Raw genomic sequence first — 14,887 nt, forward strand, 5'->3', positions numbered from 1 at the left:
TTTTTAAGAGTGTTTCATCTGTTGCTTCTATTGGTAGACCCATAATTACTATGCTCGTTCTTTCATCTGTTTATCAATTCTTTCTACTTTGTTTTCGACCTGGGTTAATTTTTTTTGTTTCTTCAAATTCTTGCTTTATCTTTATTTTTATTTTTTCAGCGCTATCATTTCTTCTCTATATTGGTTATTTTCATTCCTGATTGCTTTCAGTTCTCTCATCAACTTCTTCAACATACTCATAATGTCATCCTCATCCTTTGAACTTTCTTCCATTGGTTTTCTTTTGTTTGGGGTTAAAATAGTTTTTCTGCTCTGCAGAAAAAGTTGCAGTTGACCATCTATTTCTTCTCTTCTTGCCTTATTACGCGTAATCATCACTGTCCGTGTGCATCATATTATGTATCTAAGGACCGCGAAAGGAACTAGATCCGCTTCAACCATACAAAAATCCAGTTCCTATCAGTCTTCAGTTAGCAGAATTCTAATTCTAACAGTAAAAGCTCCAATGGCAGAGCGCCATGGAGCAGTTGACCTAATTAATTGCGTATAAATATAGGTGCACGATGGCCAACAATTCGTTCTGGTCAGGACAGGGTCCGCAGAATCAGCCTTCTTGGCAATAGAGACCTTCTGGTTGATTAAGTTCCTAGAAACTCTGCTTTTAATTACACCTAACCGCTATCCTTTTTATTTCAGGATTTTTCCTAAGTTCTCTAGCGAGACTTAGTCTGATTTCTCGTGAAATATTTTATTTCAAATTAAATCGTCTTTCCGACTTAGACAAAATTTTGATATTTATTTCTTAGTTAATAACTTAGGGAATTTGAATTATTTGGTTATTTCTTTCAGAATTTTTCTAAGTTCTGAAACGAACTTAGAATAGGTTCTTATTTGATTTATTTGATATTTCAGGGATTTTTAACTTAGCATAATTTTGTTATTTTAATTTCTCTTTCAGATAATTTCACCTATTTATTAATTTGGTATTTTTCGACTTAGGATAATTTTGTAAAATTATTTATCTTTTAGATACTCCAAGTTCCTGAACGGAACTAAGACGAGTTTTATAATATTTTATAATATTTCTTTCAGCGACTTAGGATATTTTTTTAATATTTGTTCTCTTTCAGGGACTTTGAAATATTTTAGGTATAAATTATTATATTAATAAATTAATATATTAATATATATTTTTCTACATTTCAGGTCTCAGCGACTTAGGAAATTTTCGATAGTCGAAAATTGCCAATAACTCTCTTTGCATTGATATTTTGTTACATGTGTTTGTTGATTCGTCCCGAAGACACTACGACAAACATTTCTATCGCATTTTAGACGAAATCAGCTATTTAGAAATTACACTATTGTTTTCCGAGATTTTTGGGACTTTTTTGCATTAATTAGTCTTAGATGTGATAACTAATAACCTTCTCTTACAGATTCTTAGTTTTAAGACTAATTAACACATTATTTGCAGATTCTTAGTTCTAAGATAATTAACACTTTGTTTGCAGATTCTTAGTTCTAAGACGAATTAACACTTTGTTAATGCTTGTTAAAGTTACATGCGCCAGAACCACCAAGCTCAGATGACGTTTTGATGCTTGAGAACATCCCAGAAAAACTAATCTGTGTCAAAGACATTGCCAATGGGACTAAGAAAGACCCAGTGTTATCTAAAGTTTTGCAGTGGGCTTGGAAAGGTTGACCTGATGAGAAAATTAAATTTTCAGACGAATATACTCCTTATCTACTACGTAAAAACGAAATTAGCTGTTATCAAGACTGTCTGTTATGGGGTACAAGGGTAATAGTTCCACTTGAAGGGAGGAAAACAATACTGAATTTGCTACACTCAGCACACCCCGGAATCGTAAAAATGAAGTCACTGGCACGCTCATATGTTTGGTGGCCAAATCTCGACAAACAAATCGAACACCTAGTAAATACATGCAGCGAGTGCCAGGAGTCTAGAAACATGCCAAAAAATGCTCCAATCTATCCGTGGGAGTGGGCCAGAGCTCCATGGACAAGAATACACCTCCATTTTGCCGGTCCATTTAAAGGAAAAATGTTTCTGATTATCATAGACTCGTACTCGAAGTGGTTGGAGGTTAAAAAGTTCCAAATACCTCTAGTGTTGTGACTATAGATGTATTACGTGGTTTATTTGCCACTCATGGCATTCCAGATGTCGTCGTATCTGATAACGGAACTTGTTTTACGTCAGCTGGGTTCCAAGATTTTTTAAAGAAAATCCTTATTAGACAAGCATTGGTTGCACCGTACCATCTAAGTAGTAATGGGCAAGCGGAACGCATGGTACAAAATGTAAAAAATGCACTAAAAAAATGACAGATAGTAACGAAGAAACTAAAATACAGTTAGCATTGCACAGATATCTCCTTACTCAGCACATTACACCCCATTGCACAACAGGGAGATACCCATCAGAAATATTAATGAGGCGAAGATTGGGCTCATTATTTGATCGTTTACAGTCCGACTTTAGAAATGAGATGTTATCTAATAAAGAGATGAAAGATTCTTACAAAACAGTACCCAGATGTTTTCAAGAAAACGAGACTGTATTTGCAAGGTCATTTGCTCCAGGTGGTCAACCATGGTATTGGCAACCATGCAGTGTTACGTCACAATCAGCTGAGAGGAAACTCAAGACGACAGACTCGACGATGGTCTATTTAATGTATCTTCTTCTTCTTCAAGTGCCATCTCCGCGGCGGAGGTCGGCAATCATCATAGCTATTCGGACTTTTGAGACGGCTGCTCTGAAAAGTTCATTTGATGTACATCCGTACCACTCTCTCAGGTTGCGCAGCCATGACATTCTACGCCTCCCTATGCTTCTCTTTCCTTGGATCTTTCCCTGCATAATCAGTTGGAGCAAGGTGTATTTCTCTCCACGTGTAATATGTCCGAGATATTCTAATTTTCTTGTTTTTATTGAATTTAATGAATTTAATGAATTTAATGTATACTTCATCTAATTTACTTACCGTTGCACGTCATCCGCGTTATAGTCCATGAGGTCACATGATACCAACACGAAATATTTAGGCGGTAGGTTTGTTCTTCTTTAGAATCACTTTGCCGAGTACACTTGCATTACAGCCACTAGACATATTTTATTATATACGCGTAGAAATAATATTTAAATATTTCTATTAATGCTAACTTAAAGAAATACACAATATGTTTCATTTAATTTGTATAAATGCATTATAAAGCGTTTTTATGAAGAACATTTGTTCGGAACACACTGAGACTGTAATCGAACGGAGGTGATATTTTGGCATAAATTAGTAACACTTATTTGACAGTTGCGGTGTTGACTAATGTTAATAAGTAATGAAAAAAGTGTTGTTTTTGTTTAAGTATTCCATTTTACATCTTTATACGACGCATACAAGCGGCTCAAATTGTTTTTAACAAGATTATTAACTCTTGTTTTGTTTTTATTTATTTACATTAAATATTAATTTGTTTTGTTGTATAATCCACTTTTGCAATAATTGTGACCTATTTGATTTAAAATGGATTCAGTATTTTTTATACTTTGGCAACTATGTCAACTTCGATCTCTGTCAATGATAATGACGTGCAGTGGTAAGTAAATTAGATGGACTGTATATTGTTATTTGCATTACGTTTTGGAGTGATAATTAAAGTCGGGTAGTATTTCCTATACTGTTGTTATTATTTACAACCCGGTCCGATACTTATTAATGAGTAACACAGCAGAGTTACAGTTTTCATTGTAATTGTTCATCCAATACTCATGGGTTTGCTAATCATAATACAATATGCATGGTAGTCTTATAATACTTACATTATAATCCAAATTTTTAAAAATTCGTGGAGGTCCAGGCTGTCTCCATCCTTTACTACCAATACTTAAAGGCACTGTTAATGAAGAATAGGCGCTAAATTCATTAAATCCTAATGTCATATTTAAAACTCTAACAGAATCATTTATAAGAGACTGATTCTTTTCTTCTTCTGAACTAAAGTCATTGTCAGGAAAGTATGATGGAATTACTGGCAATAGCAACACTGATTTTCTATCATATTCATCTCTAATGTATTCTAAACAGGAAGATGACAAACCAGCAAAAGCATTGGTGCAATCTGTAAGAAAATGGAAACCCTAAAATAAAAAAAAAACACTTTGAAATAGGATTGGAGGTCTTGTTCTGACTGTTCATATTCAGAAACTTTTGTCTTTATCAATTTCAACAGATTCAAATATCGCTACCTATAAAGATAGCTTTACATCTAGGCTATGCAAGTTTCATGCTATGCAAGTCCGTCTTCATGACATATATCTTGCCTAGCCTGATCTATTTATATCAGAGCTATTTTTGTGTACTTTTGAGATACTACTTTCACTGTTGCCAACAGAAGAAATAAATCAAAACATTAACTTTAGATATTTCACTTGGAAATTTCAGTCCATCATTAAATATATTCAAATATAAATCACAAATTACTACATTCAATAAATAACATTTACACTTGCACTTTTATTCTAAACTATAAATTTTGTTATATTGGCAACATGAATTTGACAATAAATTGCATCCAAATAGCATGAAAAATAGAACATGTCCTAATTTTTTGTCTAGCACAGATTTTGCTTGGAAAGATCCAGTGCGCATGCGTAGTTGCATAATCTGTCTTGCATAGCATGGAAATTGCATAATGTAATGTTGACTTAATACATATTTTACTTTAGGAAATAGAAGTTGTACTGTACCTAAACCATAAAATCCAATGAATAAGTTGGATAGTCCAAGACTAGAATACTGGATATAGATTTATTTACAGAAACATATGTTTCTGCATTTGAAAAAGAAGGTTGCTTACTAAATAGTTCTCAGTGGATGGTTTTTAGCTCATATATATTTCTCACTCATCTCATAAATGTATATTCTTTAATATTTCTCTTATTTTAGTAATAAGTATATTCAGAAATTATTGATAAGTTTTCCACTATTGTCTGTGCCAATTGTCATGTTTTACAACTGGATTATTTCTGTATATTTTGAAAAAGAAAATTGAAAGAACAATGTTTCTATAAGTTTAATTTACTATTTACTATAATATACTATTTTCTAAGCAGTTTCTTTTCTTAGTGGTACCATTTCCATATAAGAGATAATAAAAGTGAAATGTCATAATAAATATCTTTCACATAATACATATTAGTAATATCCATAAATTAGTATTAAGAAAATGAACTTATTTTTAGAGGATAAAAACAAAAATAAAAATATTTTGTATAACCAGTTTTAGAATACTAAAAAGTTTACCTGAAAATTATCACATTCTTCAACATAGTTCCTAATTTTATCTGTAAAATCTTCTGAAAATTGATGGGATTTCCATAAACCTTGACCCAATGGAAATGCATCAAATGGAGTATTTTCATTGCAGTGCTGATACTCCTTAACAATTTCTATAGTTCTTGGATGGAATCTACCATAAAGAAAATCTGACCAAACCTTTGTTGTTCCTTCTAATTCATAATTTTCCTTTGTCACATCTTGGAGTTTCGTTACATCATCCAAGTCTTGTTGAAATTTATTTTTATGTTCACTAGGTCCTGCTTGAACTTCTACTAAATTATCATACCAATTGGCAGATTCTTTAAATATGTCAGGCTTTGGATCATACAAGTCTCCTTGCTCTGGTAAAGACCCTAAACTACCTTGAAGATCAACTAATAAAAGTCTAGGGGTAAATGTAACTTGACCCTAAAAAACTCAAGTAACATTATTTTAAAATGTTTTGTAAAAAATGTTAAGTCAGTGAAAATAACATATTAAATATTTACAGAGAACCTAATAGAAACAAGAAATTTTAAAACTTTAATCACTTTTGTGCAAGACTAAGATTTATAAATTATTATTAGACAGGTATTAATATGTAATATAAAAACTACTAATTCAACCAGAATGAAAATATAAAGACTAAAAATACTGGAAAACAGAAAATCAGATAAATATATAGAAACTGCATAAGAGGTTAATACTAATCAAAAAATATGTTTTTACAATACATTCTGCAGAAAAAAATGTAAACCAGATGGATTAAGGAACCACTTTATAAAAAGGAAAGCATAATTAAATATAAAAACCAAAAAAGAAAAAGGAGAGATATAGAACAACTTGTATTGAGCAAGCATGCAAGGTAATATAAATAAAAGGAAAACCCATTTGGTAAGTAAATTATGAAAACTTAAACATTATAGGCACTACTTTCAACATTAGGCATACATAATAACTGTTTCTTCTATGCACTATTGTAGAGAAGAAAGTCATCACTGTCCCAAGATTATAAAAAACGTGAAAGCCATTTCAAACGAATGGATGATGGGGAGAACTTCCAACATTCTTGAAAGTGATTTCTAGTCAAAAGAACGGGATTAAGATAAAAACTTAACTTAAAAATATTTTGTATGTAGACTTATTCATACTTTTTGGGTGTGCCCTTCTCGATACAACACATCGTGACTAATTGAAGAAGAGTTTGATACATTGTTATATTGGAAACTTAATTCTTGAATATTCCACCAATGTGTTCCTACAAAATTGGAATAATGACCAAATTGTAATGTGAGAACCTCACTTCCCATTTTGTTTAAAAGTAAATTATTAATTATATTAATTAATCATTTAAACAATCCTAAAAATATATTTTAGAATGTAATCTATAAGGTTATGTTTTGAAATTTGAAATTTATGTGGTTGTGTTCGTTCTGAGCATCGGTTCTGAGTTGACGTGAGTAACATACAATGACGTATACGTCATTGGTAACATCTTTGGGGTACACAAACGTGTGTTCATTGTACCATGCACAAACGGTTTTTTTTTTCTAACCTAATATTCTGACAACTAATAATTGACACTGACAGCTGCTGACAGTGACAACTTTGTATTGTGCGTATTGTGTGACTAGCAGATTTTTTATCATTTTGCTGTATCGTCTTTCTTTGAAACATTAATTATTTCTATAGTAATTAAATTATTATTTAGATATATCTCTATTCAAATAATCAAAATTATGCCTGCTGGAGGAGCCTTATTTGGTAGCTCAGCTGCTGGCCCAGGTTCTACTGGTGGAAATAAACATCTTATAGAAGTGAGAGCTGGAAAAATGAACTTAAAAGGTACTTTTTATTATCAGTTTTAAATGCAATCGCATTTAAATAATTTGTTCAATTATCTTTTTGTTTAGGGCGGATGGTTATGTCAGACAAACGCAAAGGTTTATTATATGTATATCAAAGTGATGATTCTTTAATGCACTTTTGCTGGCAAGATAGAACTACAGGCATTGTTGAGGATGATCTGATTATTTTTCCAGATGACTGTGAATATGTTAAGGTTCCTCAATGCACAACAGGTCGTGCTTACTTGCTAAAATTCAAGTCATCCAATAAGAAATTCTTTTTCTGGATACAGGTAAGAAAAGTACAGCTGTTAAATTTGAATGGTGGTTATAATTGGAAGATTTACTTTTAGGAACCTAAAACTGATAAGGATGAAGATAATTGTAAAAGAATTAATGAACTACTAAATAATCCATCAAGTGCTGTACAAAATACACCAAATCCTGATCAAGATCTGCAGTCTCTTTTAAATAATATGTCTCAGTCACAACTGATGCAGCTGTTTGGCAGTGGAGTTGGTCAAATTGGAGGATTGTCTAGCCTTCTGGGAACCATTAGGTAGTATAGTTTTAAAATGAAATTTGTGAAATTTTTAGACTGACTGACAAATATTGATGTCTCCTTTAAGTTTACATTTCATTTAGATCTGTTAATGTATAGTCATTTTTTCAACCATCAGATCAACTGTTGATTATAGCTTTTATAATTTCAAAATTATATTTCAGAGGCCCAAATAGTGGAAGTGCCCGTACTAGCACAACACCTGCTATTACACACAGAACTAATGTACCTACTACCCCCACACCAACACCAGGGACCAATTCTCAAAGTAGCACTACGCCTACACCAGGAACTACAACTCCTCAGAATCCAATTCCAACAGTTACTCCTGATGCTCCAAGGGTAAGAGGAAGTACCACAAGACCCCAAGATGAGAGTTCTCCTTCATCATTTGCAAGTCCTATTCAGTTAGCAGATTTGCAGAATTTTCTTTCAGGTCTTACTCCACCACCTGGAGCAGGAGCACCTGCTGCAGGAGCTCAGCAGGCTCAATCAGGTAAAGTAGAATGTTATTCAAATAATTTTTTTATGAAATAAAACTTTTTAGTATGTACTTAGATAATTCTCAGGGTTTTGGGGTTTCACATAAAAATCCTACTTAAAACTAACTAATTATACTTTGTATATTAATCTGTCTCAAAATAATCTAAACACTAACCTTCTGCAACCTCAAGGCTTTGGCGATTTTATCATCACTGTAGCAATCATAGTGGCTACAGTTTGTTACAACTTAAATTATGGTTGAAAACTCTGTCAATATTATTTTTATAAGGGACCATATAAAACAGTAATGAATTTGCACATATGGAGAAAAATTCTGAATGCCAAAATGAAACCATGTTAAATCACATTAAGATAAATTTAATTATATATCTGTCCTCTTGAGCTTGATAGCACAGCACCTCATAAATTCCAAAAATGTGAACACTAGGGGATTGTTCAAAAATTTTAAGCTACACGTAAGCATTTCTTCATTAGAAAAATGTGTGTTTACAAGCTATCTTTCATTGTATCTTTCCTGTATTATGAGATTCAGGTAGCTGATACAATAGGATTAACATAAAACATGTACAAAGGAATTGCCAATTCAGTGCTGGGGAATTTAATATAAATGTTTGGAAAATGAAATTGTATTATAATCTAATATTATTATTGTAACAAAAAAATAAGGTTTTTTTGTCACAGTTCTATAGATGGGTTTGACAGTTAAAATGTGTTGTATGAGATATTACAAAAAGACTCTCATCTAAGGATTCATCAATTTTTTAGTGGAAATATTTTTAAATAAACAATCAAAACATCAACCATATCAACTTTTTCAGAAAAAAAAGATACACAAAATGAGATATGCTAAATTAAAATCAGTTAATAATCAAAAAAGTTATTGCAAAATGAAAAACAAAATCGCTGTTTTTGAATATTGTTTAAGCATTATGAGCGAAGATGCAGGTGTGTTTTGTCCTTACACCTTGTCGTGTTGCCTTTGTTTCGCGCACCAGTCATAGGTCGCTGGTTCTTTTTTTCTTGGGGAACAAGTTTTGTCCTTAGGGAAATAGGTTCACTTTACTTCTTTGAAGGACCACCCAGAAAACTGGGACAAATGAAAATTTCGGAAAGAACGTTTTAACAAGTCTATTAAAACAATTACAACAACGTATTTTGGACGCCGATAACTTGCTTACGATAGCTGATTTATGAAGTTAAACTTTATGAAACTATAAAACTAGATAACTTGTCGGTGATACAATATTGCCACGAACTGAGTAACTTATTAATATCCCGACTGTGTTAAACCTTCTGAAGTGCGGCTGGCGCGAGTAGGAGCCTAGAGCTCATCCAATGCTGGATTCGAACTGATGCAAACTGATTTCAATCACTTGGCTCGTAACCGTTTCTTAACATTAAGAAATCTCCCCCTGGCCCCCTCGACGTATCTAACGGATATGTATACATTCAATACCTTCGAATTTCATTTTATTGTTAGAATTACCTGAGAAGGGTAACCTTCGTTAATGTTGGGAAATTTCAAATGACTCAAACCGATAATTTGGAATTACTAATCCTTTCATTGTTATGATTCTTTGACGATTTTAGAAACTTATGTCTAGAAAGTTATTTGAATGCAAGTTATCGACGCCATACAGATTCTTAGATGATACAAAGGAATTTTATAAATATAAACTAATATACAGTGTGATATAATGATATGATGCAAAAATAAAATAAAAATATTATATATTGTTGTTACGCAACACATTAGTCAATAAAGAAATCTAAGTTCAATAATTTCTTTCTCCTTTGTGGCATGCTGTATATACATAGTTTCCAATTTTCTGTAGTGACCTTTCGATAAAGCTTCTTGTAAAAGTCTTTTCACATAAATTAATTTGAATGTACAGTTGTTTTTCACTATATCATCCTTTACTTTTGCCATATTAGCTCTATAGGGTTAAGTTGACAATGATATGGGGGTATAGTAGTTAGTCCATGATGTGTAGCTATTTCGTAAAATACATATTTTTTATATTTTTGTTTGTGTTGTTGAATGATATTCATGAGTTTTTTTTTAACCATTGTATTATCAACTGTGATCTCTTTTTCTTTTAATCAAGTTAATATTAATTAATATAATTAATATCACAACATCCACAACACAACTAATGTTAAATAACTATTTTACAAATTATACCAAACACCTGACTGTAAGCACTGATAAAACCCACTAACTTTATATCAAGGACTTTCTCATGTTTATACCTATATGTACCTATCGGTTTTGTACCTTCAATAATAACCTGGATTAACTTAAATTTCTTAGAAATGAGTTTTCTTCTTAGGTACTTTTAAGCAGGTACCTCAGCAATATCCCTTCATATGGATCCAACAGAAACCGACCCAGGGAGAGTCTGACCAAGTTACGGCTCCGGCTACACCTGTCAATACGTGCTCAACACAAGAAAAGAAATTCAAAATCAATTTATTAGAAGAAGACTCAATAAAAGACCTATATAAGCGAAGATTGGACCAAAAGCTAGAAGAGTTTCGGTATGAATCATTAGAACAAACATACGAACACATAAAAACCTGCATGAAGACAGCAGCCCTAGAAGCTCTTGGAGAAGTGGACCAAAAATACACCCAACAAACTACGAAATTAACCGAAGACACACTAACATGCATAAAAGAGAAAAAAGAACTTCATATAAAATACCTGAACACAAAAAACTATGAGGACTTGGAACTATACAGAAAAAAAAATAAAGAAGTGAAAAGAAAAGTAGCAAATGAAAAAAATGAGAGATGGGAAAAAACATGCACAGAGATAGAACAGCACATAGGAGGAACGAGAAATTCAGAGTCATGGCGCATCTTAAAGTCGCTCCAAAGAAATAAGACAGAGAAAATCAAGATCGGTCAAATCAAAGAAAACGAATGGCAAGAATACTATAAAAAATTGCTAACCGAAGACCGCCCCGAATTCAAACAATCAGAAATAGACGGAATAGAAATCTACACACATGACGAAATCGAATTAAGCCTAGCTGAGGTAAAAAGAACGATCAAAACTTTAAAGAACAAAAAAGCAGAAGGTCCCGGCGGAATACCAAATGAATTGATAAAAAACGGATCGGAAGAGTTATTCCGTATGATACATAAAATGTTTGAGAGAGCACTGAATGGAGAAGACTTACCGGCAGAATGGACCCAAGCATAATATATGACATCAATATACAAGAAAGGAAATAGAAAAAACTGCGAAAACTATCGGGGAATCAGCATTATATCGTCTATAGGCAGACTGTATGGAAAGACCATAAAGGAAAAATTAGAAATATATATACAAGATAAAATCGGAGAAGACCAGGCAGGTTTCACCAATAGAAAAAAGAATGGCCAAAAATAGATCCGTCCATCTGGCTTTTGTTGATCTTAAGAAGGCATATGACTCAATACCTAGAACCAAGCTATGGGAAGCAATGGAAGACATCGAAGTTCCACGAAGATTATTAAACGCGGTAAAAGCACTCTACAAGAATAACGAAGTACCTATCAAAACGGGCAATAGAATATGCAGGCCATTTAAGACGACAAAGGGACTACTTCAGGGTTGCTCCACATCCCCCACCCTGTTCAAAATTTTTCTGGAAAAAACCCTGAAACCATGGAAAAGAAAGTGCGAAGGAATGGGTATACCAGTAAGGAACGAATATCTATATACGCTAAGTTTTGCCGACGACCAAATAGTGATCGCACAAGACGAGGATGACCTCAGTTTTATGATGAGAAAACTGGAGCAGGAATATACAGAGAATGGGATGGAAATAAACCTAAAGAAAACTGAATACCTAACAACGGAGAATACAGAAAAAAAACAGCTGGAAATAGACGAAGGTAAACAAATCAAAGGAACAGACAAGTATAAGTATTTAGGTTTCATAATATCAAACAAAGGAACAACGGAGGAAGAGATAAAAAATAGACTAGGACAAACAAGAGACTGCATACAAAAATTGAACCCGGTACTATGGGATAAGAACATCAGCATGAAAACAAAGAAAAAAATATATAATACCATGACAAGAAGTATCCTCACTTATGGGTGTGAAAATTGGACAATAAATAAGAAAACCAAAAACAAAATAAGAGCAACAGAGATGGAATTCCTAAGGAGAAGCTGCAGAGTAACAAGAAGAGACAGAATAAATAACATGGAGATTAAGAGGAGAATGGGAATGAACTCCGACATAATAGACTACATCGAACAAAAGAAATTAACATGGTACAGACATGTCAGAAGAGCAGACCAAAATCGCTGGATAAATAGAATAACAGAGTGGAGCCCGATAGGAAGAAGAAAGAGAGGCAGACCCCGAAGATCTTTCAGAGATGAGGTGGACGAAGCAATGAGTAGAAGAAACCTACAGGAAGGGGACTGGCTAAACAGGAAAAATTGGAGAAAACGGTTGAGTGAAGGAATACAGTGAAAACTGTGGAAATCCTTGTATATATATACCTCAGCAATAATTGAATTTTATTCTGAGGTGAGTAGTATGATTATTGTATTAGTTGTTTTTATATATCGTAAAATACTTTATATGTAACAGACTAAATTTTATACTATTAACATTTGTAAATATCTAAATTGATGAGTGGTAATATTACTTTTTGTTAATGATATAAAATACTGGGTGATCCATTTAAAATTACCGATGCATTTTGACTTACCCTGTATTCGACTTATGAATATTATCAAAATTAATTATTCTCATTCTCAAGAGGACAATGTATAGTGCCTTTCCATATTTACATAAAAAAGATTTCATTGTCTTCATGTCTGTAGTATTATTGCCATATAAAATTGAAAAACCTTGTTTTAGTTGATTTATCTACTGCTTTAACCAGTGAGAGTCTAGCAGGAGTTTTGAATAATCCAGAGACTCTTCAGCAATTACAGAATCATTTGCCAGCAGTTGATGAATGTACTCATGAAGCATTAAGATCTACATTAGCTTCTCCTCAATTTCAGCAGGTGTGTATAAATATTATTAGTTGTGAATATAAATAATTATTAATTACAAAAGGTGAGGCAATTCCTGTTTTGTTTTATTGTCAGACTTATTTGGTTTTCTGAGAACCAATAGTTATAATACAAGTGTAAGAAAAAAAGTTTTAAGAAGACAATCATGTAGTAATAGTGAAAATTAATTGTTTTTCGTTGTGTGTATGTCATAACTTGTTTGTAAACAGTACATAAATTAATACAAATGAATTTGACAATTGCTGATATTTATTTATTGTAAGACAATCAATTGATAATTAAGAACATTTATTTACAGGAAAGGGGACATAAAATAAATAATTGCAAATATTGAAACTAGCTATATGAATATGGACTAAAGTGACAATGTATAAAATTGTAATATACATTTTTTTCAGGCTGTGTCCCAATTTTCAAGTGCTTTAGAATCGGGTCAGTTAGGTCCCATTGTGTCTCAATTAGCTGTTAATCCAGATGCAGTTGCAGCTGCAGCTCAAGGGAATATGGCTGATTTTGTCAAAGCTCTGGAGAAAACTTCAAGCCAGGGCGAAGGAGGTGCTTCTGAAAACAAGGATAAGGATAAGTCTGAGAAGAAAGATGATAAAAAGAAAGATGATGAGGATCAAATGCAGTTGGACTAATTAGAAAATAAATATTTTTTAAGTTACAATGTACCACTAGTAGCTCTATATAAATATAATCTAGCTGACTTATTATCTTTTTGAGCCTTATTTCCTGTATACATTATGATAATATAAAATATATACACTGCATGTGAAATCATTTTTTTATTGAAAGTTTTGCCACAAAGTTTGAATGTTCCTTTATTCCATTATTCTTTATTTGTTAAAGACTTGTTGATTTTTTAATTCAACTATTGTGTTATTTTTAGGAAGTTGATCAGTCTGTTTAAATTGTAAACTAAAATTGATTGGTTGTTGGTTAATTGCGGTGGTAAATACCTAGTACCATACTGAAGATGATCAATAGTCAGAAATACGTATATATGGTTACCTATTCCATCGATATACCTATTGGCTTGTCTTATTCGGCGCCAGTCTCAAGGAGGGGATTGAGCCTTCGTTGCATGTAAACAGATGAAAATAATTGATCAGTAATTATCTGTAATAAACTTGACAAAACAAATAAAACACAAGGTTTTAAGTTACAATTTTCTTTAATTTTCTCTTATTTCTCATATCTTCTATAAGTGTTAGGTTTAATTTCTTAATTCTAAAATACATACATTCGAGATCGAAAGATATAGTGTAATTATCTATTCCACAATCCTCTTTGACTCTCTTTTGGAAAGCCTTTCCTGCCTTTTAAGTTGATATATGAATAAAGTTTTTCATTGTGGCAGATGAAAAAAAGGAACAGCATCACCATTCAACTTAGGTTCTTTCTTTGGTTCATATTGCATTCAAATTTATTTCAAAGTCTTGTGCTTTGGATAACATGCGTGTCCGAAACTTATTCTAATAATGGAAGTTAGTGCCTCCTGGAAGCTCTAAAAGACTTGTACCAAGGAAATTTGGGAATATCTGGTTGAATTATCGAGTATCTATTTTGGTTCACAAAAGAGTATTCC

The 14,887-nt window shown here is 32.5% G+C and overlaps 2 protein-coding genes across 2 annotated transcripts in view; one reads left to right on the forward strand and one right to left on the reverse strand.

Moving 5' to 3' along the window:
* mst (misato mitochondrial distribution and morphology regulator) overlaps positions 1-6,850 on the reverse strand; it is a 30,911-nt gene extending 24,061 nt beyond the window's left edge. The window contains exons 1-3 of the mRNA XM_072537440.1: positions 6,500-6,850; positions 5,334-5,777; positions 3,851-4,168 (exon numbers count right to left, since the gene is read on the reverse strand). Coding sequence (XP_072393541.1) covers positions 3,851-4,168; positions 5,334-5,777; positions 6,500-6,658 — 921 coding nt within the window. The 5' untranslated portion in view covers positions 6,659-6,850. The remainder of the gene's footprint in view (positions 1-3,850; positions 4,169-5,333; positions 5,778-6,499) is intronic.
* Positions 6,851-6,954: 104 nt separating this feature from the next.
* On the forward strand, positions 6,955-14,076 carry LOC140445428 (proteasomal ubiquitin receptor ADRM1 homolog). The gene is made up of 6 exons (XM_072537441.1): positions 6,955-7,193; positions 7,262-7,488; positions 7,549-7,754; positions 7,922-8,253; positions 13,136-13,287; positions 13,695-14,076. Exons 1-6 carry the CDS (start codon positions 7,088-7,090, stop codon positions 13,935-13,937), a joined length of 1,266 nt encoding a protein of 421 aa, XP_072393542.1. The 5' UTR covers positions 6,955-7,087; the 3' UTR covers positions 13,938-14,076.
* The last annotated feature ends 811 nt before the right edge of the window (positions 14,077-14,887 follow it).

The sequence above is a fragment of the Diabrotica undecimpunctata genome, chromosome 7 (genome assembly GCF_040954645.1).
Source record: "Diabrotica undecimpunctata isolate CICGRU chromosome 7, icDiaUnde3, whole genome shotgun sequence".
In the NCBI taxonomy this organism is placed as follows: domain Eukaryota; kingdom Metazoa; phylum Arthropoda; class Insecta; order Coleoptera; family Chrysomelidae; genus Diabrotica; species Diabrotica undecimpunctata.

Excerpts from the sequence above, each read along its gene's own strand:
- LOC140445428 (XM_072537441.1), top strand. The coding sequence starts at position 7,088 with ATGCCTGCTGGAGGAGCCTTATTTGGTAGCTCAGCTGCTGGCCCAGGT. Across the intron at positions 7,194-7,261 it reads TGGAAAAATGAACTTAAAAG|GGCGGATGGTTATGTCAGAC; the intron begins GTACTTTTTATT and ends CTTTTTGTTTAG. Across the intron at positions 7,755-7,921 it reads AGCCTTCTGGGAACCATTAG|AGGCCCAAATAGTGGAAGTG; the intron begins GTAGTATAGTTT and ends ATTATATTTCAG.